The following is a 12,102-nucleotide window of genomic DNA, read 5'->3' on the forward strand; positions in this document are numbered from 1 at the left end:
AGGCTTTTCCTAACCTTTATTCCTTGCACACAAATCAGGGATAAAGCCACACAAATTCAGGGATAAAGCCTTACTTTTAAAGTGCTCTTGAGGACTCGGATGTGGTGCAGCTTTTCATTGATCACTGGGTCGTTGCATCGCTTCACGAAGGACTTGCGGAACTCCTGCTTGGTGGAGGGACGCTGCTCTCCGAAAGCTGACAGACTGGCTTCCTCCAGAGTTCTGTAGAGCTCTTGCAGACCATCTGTGATTTCTTCAACTTCTTTTACATTTTCTGAAAGGAAACAAAGAACCCTAACAACAAACCTGATCATTCAGAGGAAGTGTCTAATATCAGCAATACTGCAACTTCAGTACTTGTCGCTATAGGACACAAAAGAACACAAGCTCACCACTGTTCTCAAGGTAAAGGAAAAAAGGGACAGTTTATTTTCTGACTCTAACATTTATAGTTTTCCAAAAGTGACAGTGGATTGGAGGATGACAGTGGCACCTCTCCAATGCCACTGGTTGAACCAACAGTCTACCAACTCTCTCCTCCTCCATAAAGGAATGCAAAACAATGAGTTATTTACAGGAAGTGTGTGAGAAAGTTCACTACAAGAATGTCAACATCAGAAAGCTTAGAAAATCTTAAAAAATCAAAGTGACAAGTAGTATCTTAACCTATGACTCAGTTCTGCAGTGTTAGTTTTGATGAGACAAGAACATCATCCCAAAGCTCAATTTTTAGCGCTACATCCTGGCAGTTCAAGTACAAACTCCTGTGTTTGCCAACATCCAGCACTTCAACCACACAATCCTTGTTGAGAACAGTGGCAATACTGCCCTGGATTTTGAAGTGGAGCAGAACATGTCCGAGAGCTTACCTTCTGCACAGAAACTATTGTGCCTTCTAAGAGGGATCTTCTCATCCAGGCTGTCGTCGGTCCCCTCAATGGACTTCACGCGTCCCTTCCCGCGGACGTCTCTGTTCCGGGGGAGGCTTTGGCTGCGCGGTTTCTGGGGCCGCCCGTGGGAGCTGTGTCCCCTGGGGCATTCCACCAGAGGAAAAGGCCCATCCTGCTCAAAATGGTGGCGCCTCTGGACGGGCAGCGTGGCTTGTCTCCGTCTGTCCGGTGACATTCCGGGCCGGCCGCTGGCGTACTCCGCCTCCGGAGGGACGGTCTGGAGGAAATGGAGCCCTGAGCTGGTTAAGGGGGTCTCGATCAGGTCCTGCCACGAGCGCCGTTCTCGGTAGGGAGGCCGGCACCCCGAGGAGTGCGTGCTGCCCGCCGCCTCCGGCCGCGAGTCCTCGGCAGAGGACTGGGAATACGTGGATTCGCTGGAAAAGTGTCGGCCTTGTTTGGCTTCGGGGAATGGGCTTGAGGAATTCACCTGGAAAGATACAAAAACATCTGCCCGTGAGATGATGTGTTGAACAGACCCAAGGAAATGACTGCAGTGTAAAACACTCTATGATATCTAGCAATCAGATGGACTCATGGGTTGGATGGGTCATAACATGAACCACTGTAAACAGAAGAGAATTAGCAGTGACAACTTTTGTACAAGTGCTCTTTCAACCACTCCCTATTCTTGTTTTGCACATTCTCTGCCCACAAGCAACTCCTGATGGAAAGAAAAGTGTAACACTGGTGCAGGTTTCCTGAAGATCCATCCAGCTTACACTCAGTGCAGCTGAGGACAGTGGAAGTCTCCAAAAGAAACCATAATTGGATTTCCTTTCTTTTTTTTTAGGGGCCAAACAGAAAAAAACCCAAAAAACAAACCCAAACAACAAAAACTTCAGCACCCAGGAAGATTTTTGGGGGACTGCTGAACTTGTGAAACTATTTGAGTGAATTCTCTGGGTCTGTGTATAAATTTAATTCAAAACAAAGAGAAAGGCAAAAATGTGGAAAAACAGAAAGGGAGGGGCTTAACCTGTATCCCAGTTGATAAAACAGCATCACATGGGTGAAAATCAGTCTGAGCTTCACCCATGTGATGCTGTTGTCTCAGTCACTCTTTCTTTGGTTCTGGCTGTGTGAGGATCATGTCATTCACGCTGAAGAAAAATCTGAAAGAAAAATAGAGAACAGTCCTATCTGTGTTTGGAATCATAGAATAATTACCATAATTGCCTGTGTTTTGTCTAATAGAAATGTTCTATTTGCAATACTGTCATTACCATGGTATTGTACGCAATCTTGTTTAAAAAAAACCCCTTTTCCTAGAAAGATTTGTTCTTCAAAAAAGATCTAAAACATGATTACTGGGTGAATATGAGTTGATCTTAATCTCTAGCATCCAGTGTCCAAATTCATAACTGAAAACCAGTCTCAATTAATACAAACTATCCCATCCATCACATTCTTTTCACATTCTGCAGTGAAGGTAAAATTTGAATATTCTGTTCCTGTTATGATGCATAGTTTCACCAATCCTACAAAAAAAGGTCATATTTCCAGTCTGGTGACAGATCTGTGTCAGGATACATTTACCTCTCCTTCCTTCCTAACTGATTTGCTATGGAAAAATCCAGGTCTTGGCTCATGAGGAGCAGCAGTAATTTCATTTTAACAACACATCCGGCTTTGTTCCGCCGCCTGTACGGCGTTTAAACATCCCAGGACCAGGGAAGAGCAAGCCAAGGCCCCCCAGAGCTGTTTTTGGTGGCCCTGGCACATGCAGGGGTGTGACTCACTGAGGGGGTGCGGTGGTAGGTGTCACACAGCGTGGAGGAGCCCTCCTGCTTCAGCGTCAGGGAGCCCTCGATGTCGTCCTGGTCGCTCTCGCTCCAGTAATCTGCTGACAAAGCATTCCAGGTCTCACTCGGGTGCTTTTCCACGACAAAGCAGATCCCACATTTTAGCAGCATTCTTCTAAGGCAAGGTAAACCTTCCCCAGGCACCTGCAGGGCTCAGCAGCCACTCAGGAAGGGGCGGGTGGGAAGGTCTGGCTCCTCAAACAGGGAAGCTCTGAATGATTTAGGGAAGGGTTACAGAAGGCAGCTCGGGCACCTGACTCCCACTGCACATAAAAACCAACTTCTGCTCACAGACTTTCACATAGAAACCTCATTCCAGATGCTGAAGTAGAGCCAAGCCTGAACACTTAATTTAATTGGGCATAACAGGTTCCACTGTGGGTGATGGGGAGAGGGCAAGGCTGGCACCTGAGCTCAGGAGGTGCAAACAAATATTGCTGAGGCACACATTGCCCCAGGTCTGCCGTGTCTCCACTGGTTTTATGGGCATGGACATCCTTGAGGGCTGGGATCTGGGAGATCACACCACACCCACATTCTCTTTATCACTAATTTAAAATATTTCCTAAAATTACTGCTCAGGATTTTATTTTCTTTGGTGGTGGCACCAATAAATGTAGTTCGAGGAAATGTATTCTTATCAAAATTGATATTTGGAAAGATATGGCCATATGTTGCTAAAGAAGTCAGTTATGACCTCTCCAGCTTTATTGAAATACTGATTTGTACTGTCTGCTCTCTTCTCCTAATTATAACCACTGAGCATTACCTTCATCTGGGTGGATATCCTTGTCATCAGGTGTGTAACCAATTGCTGCGAGACCCAAACGATTCATCCATCTAACAGAACAATAAAAACGAGGAAGAGAGGTATTTAAAAGGAACATCTCATGTCAATCTGTAGGCATCCACATCTTTAACATCTGGAAAAGTCAGACACAACACCTAAAGAAAAAGGCTGTTAAACCCACAATTCAGGTGTGCTGGGTGGTCAATAACTGGGAATAAAGGATTTATCACATTTATTCTGATTGCTATTTATTTCAAGAACTTGCCAAAATACTAGAAAATAAAATAGAATGATGATAATTATTGTCTGAAAAGCTGTGTTGGGAAATGAGTTGTGTTAAACTTGTATCCTCAGAAAGCTAAAACAGCCTATGGCAGTTTGGTTATTTGTTAGTCTGGATTCACAGTGCTGGTGATATAAACACTTGGTGTTGTTGAGCTGTGATATCGACATTATTTTCCCTTAATTTGTTTAATACAGACTTTTGGGTTTCTAAAGTCTTGGTAAACTGCAAGTGCTTCAGTATTTGCATTTTGCATTGGATGTGCTGGTTCCTTTCTTTGTCCCCAAATTATTTAGTTTGATAGAAAAAAACATTCTTAAATTCCTTAGGGAAATCTTATAGCTAATCTTGAGGAAAATACCTTTTGAGTTTTCTTTATGTAAGATTACTGGATGTTTACACAACATATAATTAAAAAACTAGGGGAAAAGGGAAATTAACACACAGAGGGAAAAGTCACTTCTTAATGTTTAGCAAATGGAAAATCAAGAATTATCTTATTTTCATCAACAAGGAGATATAACCAAGGAAAAAAGCCCTAATAGTGCCATCCATAATGCCTGGGATGTTTTGAACCATTCCCTTCCTCAGTGACTAAATTCTTAATTATCTAATTAATTTCCCAGAAAATTGATGTGAGAGTTTATCTAGAAGCAGCTCTTTTTTTCTTTTCGAGCATTTGCAACATCAAATTTGTTAATAATTATCTTCTTGGTTAATGAATATTATGACAAACCATCTTTCACAGGCCTCAAGTCAGACATTAGTGAACAGAACATGCAATATCAAAAGGACGAGTTGTTTTGCAGATCAAAACAAGAAAACTGTTCAGTGTCATTCTTTCCCACTTGTACTAGAGGAGAAAAAAAAGCTTTTAAGGACGTGTGTGACTGTTATTGTCCAGGAGAGTGGTGTGTGGGAGATGGGAGGCACAGCAAGGAGGCAGAAAATGAAGGAAGAGTGAACTCTGCACTAAAAATAGCTCAGAGTTCAGCAGTATTGATCCCCTGCTCCCAGCAATGATCCTCAGCTCTGATACTGGTACAGCCCTGACTCACTGAGACCTGCACTGAGCCTGCCTGGATCTCATGGCTTCCCCAAGTAGCCAAAGGGGACCACAACGTTTGCTTCTTACAGGGAATTGTGAGGGGGTTTAATTTACTTGCAAAACTGTGAAAATAAAGAACTGTACAATCATATTGCTTTGCCTCTCAGTATTAAGCCAGAAGTCAGCAAATTGGAGATGAAAATGGAAATGATGATTAGTTTTCCCAAATACCAACTGCAGGCTTAGCACTGCTTACAGCCCTTGTTTGCATCAGCACATCAATAACTCATCTTTATCATGAGGGAAGTACATTTAAAATGGATTAACAGATTTACAGAATAGAGCTTTTGCACAGTGCTCTCCAGCATCATTTCCCTCAGCACACGGTGCCTGCATTGCCGGGTGTTTGCTGCCCTTGCAGGGCAGATCCTTCACTGCAGGGCTGGCAGTGACATCACTCCCTGCTCCTTATCAGCATTTCTATTCACCAGTTTTTCATCAGTTGTTCCCCAATTTCTGAACTCATTAGCACTGGAGCAAAATAGTTTCAGTCATACTTTGCCATATGCCTTTGGCAATTAAGCAGGATGGCTCAGTGCCTTCAACTGAGGTTCTGCATAAGCACCAATGATAAATTAGGACTAATTACCATTTTCCAAGTTAAAACAGACTCAGCCATTTGTGTGGCCAGTGCATGGAAATTTATATTGTCTTAAATTTCTTGCAAAATTTCTTTTGTTGCTCATTGTTAATTTGAGGGTGTCAGATCTTGGAAGCAAACACAGACACCAGCTGAAGTGTTAGGATTAACCTCCCAGAGCCAGGGATGCTCTGAGGATACCCAGAGTCTCAGCTTTGTGCATGTGGCCTCAATGGCCAAATCTGGAATTAGCTGAAGTTAATCTTCCTTCTCTAAGGCTGCTCAGGCTTTTCTCTTCCAAAGGCCAAGATCATCCCCAGCCAGAGTTACAAGGACTTTCTTACCTCATTTGCCACAATTCAGAGTCAGCTCTTGGCCAAGCCCACATAAAGGGTTATCTGATGACATTCAGTGGCTTATCATGGTAAAATCTCTTCAGATAAAGGAACTAGAATCTCCATTTTAGGTTTTGTGTTTTTAAGAAAAGCATGAGTGAATGTTTTTGAGGTTAATCAGGAGATATACAAGTGGTGAGATTACAGCTCATTTTCTTACAGTTAATTTTTTTTTCCCAAGGAAATGCAAACTCAGTTCGAAAGGAACCCTGCATAAACTTGATGAATTTCCTTGATGAGCAAACCAACTTTCATTTTTCAGAAAACTGCAGGTTTTTCAAGGTTATAAAAAGCTCTTTGTGGAGAGCCTGGAAAGGCAGGCAGTTGGTTCTGAGCTCTGGCCCAGGTGCCCTGTGGGCAGAGGTTGGGCTCCAGCTGGCACAGGAGCTCCTGTCAGAGCTGACTGAGGGATGCAGGATGCACAGCCCAGGGAGGGGCTGGGTGCTGCAGCTGCCAGCACAGCCCCAGCATTGCTGACTGGGCTTCTGGAGCTGTGCCCCACCTGCTCTGGGACTCCCCTGTGGCCACCAGCAGGTCTGGGCACCTTTGGGATCTCAGGTGCACATCCCATAGCTCAGGCTGGGCTCCCTCCCCCAAACCCTGCCTTTTACCTGGGTAACTTCAACAACTCTTTCCTGTTGATGATTAAACAACTTAGCCAGGATGTTTCACTGAGTCTAGGCCACTCAGCAGAGCGGGGTTTGCATTCTGGATGGAAATTGTGATGACAGAACAGCACTAAATGTCCCACGGGTCCTCTGCCACAACATTTTACCTTCAGGATGGTACAAATCCCCAGAAGACACAATCACTGACCAAGGCACATTGGAACAACCAACAGGGAACCAAGAAGTGGGTTGGTTTTTATTGCCTGTACTCCAGTGAACCAAAGGCAGGGAAAGATGAGCCTTCAGTAAAGTCATCAAAATGCACAAGTAAATTTTGTACTTGGTCTCAATTAGATTCTAAATAAATCAGGCTTGGTTGTCATTAATTCTGTTGGTTACAAACAGGCACTGTTGTCATTGCTTTGGGATAAAATAGAGCTGCCTGGCAGTATTTAAGTTAAATTTACTGAGATAATTCTGGTTATTACCCAGGGATTACAGCCCAGGGCCTCCTCAGAGTCTGATTGTGCCCCAGGCCTGGGCTGTGCTGAGTGAAGGCACCAGGGCAGTGAGGAGCTGTCACAGCCTGGGACTGAAGAGTGAATCATCCCCAAACACCCCAGATTGTCAGGAACCAGGAGCACATTCAGGCACTGACAGAAACACTGGGAAATGTTAAAGGGGGCCAAGCAGCTGGAAGCAATTGCACATTGCTGTGCTCCCCTAACACTGCACTGAAAACCAGAATATGCCCCCCCTCAATGTACAAATTAATGAATTTCTGTTTCCTGGCTTTCACAGTTTACTCTGCTGAGCCAGCCCCAGGTCAGTGGGAGGTTCTGAGAGTGAAGGCAATTAAAGTTTCCACAGTGGCATCACAGTCACCCCCCTGGCTGCTGCTTTCTACAAGTCCAGAGTGAAAAAGCACAAATAAAAAAATAAAACAGTTTGGACAATCTCAGTAGTCATAAATTGGAGAGAACTAATTTTTTTAGTGTAGGAGAATGAAAACCAAGGGAAGAGGGTAACCTTTTTTCTCTTCCTATAAAAAAGGGGTGAAAAGTTACAATTTTTAGGTTATAGTTAGAGCCTTTCCACAAACCCATGGGGAAGGGGGGGGGAAGAAGTGAGATTCTGTGGCTCAGAAAAGTTTGATTTGCTAATATCCTCATGTATTGCACATATCAGGTGGTTTGTTTTAGAAAAAGCTATTTAGTTAAAATGAAGATGTAAAAATTTATATGTCCTGAAAAGGTGGAAATTCAAGAAAAAGTCCAACTACTTTCACTATTTCTCTCTGTTAAACGTTCCTTTAAAAATGAAGTCTATGAAATCCTGACCCATTAACAGAAAGAATAAATAAAATATACTTCCTATCTTCCTTGCATCTTTTCATTATTAATTCTTGCCCTTGTACACCACCTCAGCTTTGTGTTAGAAATGTTTCAGTGCAGAAATATTTTTTTTTCATTTTTGAGATTGCATCTACATTTGAGATTATTTGGTTAGAAGGAAAAACTAGCACTAAGGGGAAGTTAAATTTCACATAAATCAAGTTATCTTTAAGTCTATTAGACATTCCCTTGGACCATTTATTTCATACATAGAATTTATTCAGTGCAGTTTACATTTAATTTCTGATCAAAAGCTTTGTATTATTTGTTTTACGTCACTGGGATAATCAGATTCCAGAATTCACAGTAAAATTCTTTGCAATTCACAATTAGATTTAAAAATTGATTTTGTACTTGTTATGTGGACTTCTCTGACCAGTCTTTCTTACTGAACACCTGAAAAATCAATGCATTTCCCATTTGGCTTCCTAAGGTACATTATTTTCCCTATTTTCTATGGCCATGCAGGTAATACATTGATTTAAGAGGATAAAGGCTGCTGTAATAGGGGTGGCTGAAATGATGCCTTGATTTTCCTCCACACAAAAGGAGCCCCAAAGCATCTCCTGGTGAAATGTGACCCTGAGCAGATCCTGCTCCATGAGCTCCTCTCTGCTGTGCACCAGCCCCAGCAGCTCTGCCTCTGCTGTTGCATTTGTCACACTTGCTGGCATTTGTTAAGCAAAATCATTCATGGGATAAACTCTGAGCACTCTCTGATTTGATAATTTGACATGACTGTTGATCTTGTTTCATGCATTGTCTTCTTAGATTTGTCAGGCTGGAAAAATAGGAAAAAAGCCTGAGACAGCTTAAGAATTGACAAGTGAACCAATCTGTGCCCTCTTTGCATGTGCATCTGCTTCATGCACTTAATGGGATTTTTTTTTCTATTTTTAATTTTTTTAACTTGCCTCTGTCAAACAAATGCACAATTATGTCTCTGTACTCAGAAGTCTGGTTTGGTGTGGGTGGTTTTTTTGTTTGTTTGTTTTTTTTTTTTTTTTTTGTTTTGTTTTCCCCAGTGGGTAATAAACAAAAGAAATTCACTGCTTTGTAGCAAATAAATTCCCTTTCTGGTACCAGCATTTACTGTACAAATACAGTCGTGTATCACAGAGAATAAAAGCACACAATAACTGATAGGCTACTTGATCCAGAACCAATAATAAACCCTAAAGACATCACCAAAACAGTCACAAAAACTCACTCAACTACAACTTCTCTTTACTCACTTACTCAAACTTTTGCTCCAGCTTTCACCAAATGATTGGCCCAAAGAAAGCTCTGGAGAAAGAAAGCTTTGTTTACAAGCAAGAGAACTGAGACTGGCATGGCATAAACTGTGGGTGGGGTTTTGGGGTTTAGAGGTGAATTTTTTTAAGAAATGGGATGATGTACTTGTGAAATTGTGTGATTCTGCTTCTACATAGTTTTTTAAAAACTCAGCTCAAATAGGCCAAATAACGCTGTTAAATGTCTGTTAAATGTAATTCATCATGATGAAATTTATTATTTCTATGACTTATTTCTATGACTTATTTCAGATTTGGCAGAGTTAACTCAGTATCTCCAGCATAAAGTGACAACAGGGGCTGTGACACTGCCTCAGCTCAGAGAGGTGCAGGGCTGGAATCACCAAATCTGCTCTATGAAATGCAGCTGAACTGCTTGGCTCCCACAAGAACCCTATCAATTCCCACTGGACTATTTACAGCAGAATTTGCTGAAGTTAATTTTGCAATTGAAGCTGGTGCAGAAAGCCAGGGCAGCCCCTGCCTCCTGCAGGAGGGATGAGCTCCCCCAGCCTGATTTGGGTGTGCTGGATAATCACAATTGTGCACTGCAAATTCCATCAGCAGCTGGGGCTGGGGCTGAGAGAGGGGGAAATGGAACCTCACAAGTCTGGGGTAAATAATTCAGAAATTGCAGAAAGGAGGAGCCAGGTGCCTTGGCCAGGAAGGGAGGTTTGGAATATTCCAGCTCAGCGCTGGGAATTCCTGGTGCAGTATTTTGCCCTGCTAGGGCACAGCAGCTCCACTATCACCCTGTGCACTCCCATGAACATCATGGTTTCACCCAGTCCTTGGGGCCTGAAGCTAATTCTGATGAGAAAATTGTTTTACTTGTGCTGCACTTAGGAGCTCTTATGTGAGAACAATAAATTAGAGGGCTGGTGCGGCCTCGGGCACGGATTTGAAACAAGTTTATGGGAACATAAAAGGAAGAAAGGAAAACCTGCTCTTTATGATTATTTACAACACCATTGGGAAGCTCCATTCCAGGGATTTCTGTTTGAAAAGTACCTTTCATGTTCTGCAGAATTATCTCCTGGCTTTTCAGCAGGTGAGGGGCTGAGAGTGAGAGCTCTGTAACAACTTCCTCAGCTCTATTTGATAAAGAGCTGGTGAATTAGGCCAGACAGATCTGACAATCTCCTGCTCACTTGTCCAGTTTAAGGGGGAAAATGTTTAATAGCTGAAACTTTTAGTTGCCAAGAGCCTTACTTGGGTGCCAGTTTAAAGTGAAGACTAAGTGCATTGAAACTGGAGAATATGTGTTAACCCTGGCTCATCATCTGATTTGACCAAGACCTGTCAAAGAGACCAACATGCCTGAAATTTAAGGGTGAAAACTGAATTAACTTTAGTAATAAACAGGATGATTTAGGGAAAGTCTTGACTAACTCACTTGGTTATACTCCATATGTAAAAGTAGATAGGAGTCACCATAAAATTTGCTTAATTCAGAATACTTCAATTCTCAAAAAATTATTTTTTAAGAGAAATACTGTACTATAATATTTCACATCTTGGAAAATACAGGAGTGATCCCTATAAAAATTAATCATAATTCTGTTTCAGTAGCAACTATTTGTTATATTTCTTGAATGAATGCCAAAGATTTATGGGAGTTATTAAAATTGCAAAGTTAACCCAGTTATTCAAATCAAAAGTGATCAAATTATTTAGCCTAAAATAGAAACTTTAAAAAATTTAATATTTGGAGTCTATGATGAGATTGCAAATGCACTGCCCTGCATTTCAATGGCATGTAAGTTTTAAATAACATAGATATTGTAAAACAACTGAATATTAAATTCAATGCTAATTAAAGCCATAAACAGGTTATGTGTGGTGTGGTAGGAGATGAAGCACTTCTGGGAAATAAGGCCTTTAACAAGCTTGGAGTAGCAAGCTAGAGATGAGCTCATCAAGTTCATAATTAATTCATTTCCAAGAACATGGCTCTGCCCGTGTAAGAACAGCACGAGCAGGAATTCTGCAAACCTGAGTAACACAGCAGGCAAAACTCAGCCCCAGCTGAGTGCCTGGGTCTGCTACAGAATAATCCAGTCCCACCCACTGGGGTCCAGCTCTTCCTTCAGCAATGTGGGGTTAATGACACAGTAAAATATTCCAGAGTGGAAAAAAAATAATAAACAGTGAATCTGAGGTGAGAAACTCTAAAAAGAGCTGTTAAAATAAAAGTGGTTGAAGAAAGGATAAAATTCTGCTCATAGTGAATGAGGAATGTTCCTCTCCATGCCAAGACTCCTTCACTTTTCAGCATGAGGGATCTCCCCTTCCATCAGCAGGGAAAATCCAGTTAAATTCTGTGCTGCAAACAGAAGCGAGAGATACCATGTAAAATATTTGCTCTATTTCATCACATTATGGGGCTAGCAATTTGCTGGGAAGAGAGAGATTTGTGGAATCAGTACTTTAAACACATTTTTCATCTATGATTCTTGCTCCCTCATTTCAAATTTCACCCAGGATCTCTGGGAGAAGGAATTCCAGGAATCCTGTAGGAGCTGCAGGGGTGCCCAGGGATGTCACAGAGGTAGCAGAGTTATCCATCATTGGGGTGGGGAGTGAATTCCAATTGCTCTGCAGGGACAGAATTGCTGAAGGGAAAATACTGCACAAAATACTTCAAGTAGAAGCTCACCCTTTGCCTTCTTCCCAAAAATTCAGGGGAAAAGGTTCCTGTAAATTGCAAAGTAAATGATGTTTAGGATGGTGTGCTATGGAAGGACACGCTGGCACCTTCCCAGCTGCTCCAGGGCTCCAAGGCCTCATTGCAGCTTCCTGGGCTCCCCATGGAAAAATCCATGGATGTTGTAAAAGCAGCTCATTGAATGTGTGTCAAGAGTTCCTGGTTTTCCTTGAGAACATTTTCTGTATAA

At 42.2% G+C, this 12,102-nt stretch overlaps 1 protein-coding gene across 2 annotated transcripts in view; it reads right to left on the bottom strand.

Moving 5' to 3' along the window:
* LOC139597161 (connector enhancer of kinase suppressor of ras 2-like) overlaps positions 1-12,102 on the bottom strand; it is a 175,386-nt gene that overhangs the window by 7,962 nt on the left and 155,322 nt on the right. Inside the window, exons 21-24 of one of the 2 annotated variants that reach the window (XM_071442186.1) lie at positions 3,522-3,592; positions 2,690-2,793; positions 870-1,377; positions 75-274 (exon numbers count right to left, since the gene is read on the bottom strand). In XM_071442186.1, coding sequence (XP_071298287.1) covers positions 75-274; positions 870-1,377; positions 2,690-2,793; positions 3,522-3,592 — 883 coding nt within the window. The remainder of the gene's footprint in view (positions 1-74; positions 275-869; positions 1,378-2,689; positions 2,794-3,521; positions 3,593-12,102) is intronic. The other variant, XM_071442187.1, reaches the window with a different exon arrangement.

This window comes from Agelaius tricolor, unplaced genomic scaffold (genome assembly GCF_023055355.1).
Source record: "Agelaius tricolor isolate 1412-34295 unplaced genomic scaffold, bAgeTri1.0.p SCAF_17, whole genome shotgun sequence".
NCBI lineage: Eukaryota > Metazoa > Chordata > Aves > Passeriformes > Icteridae > Agelaius > Agelaius tricolor.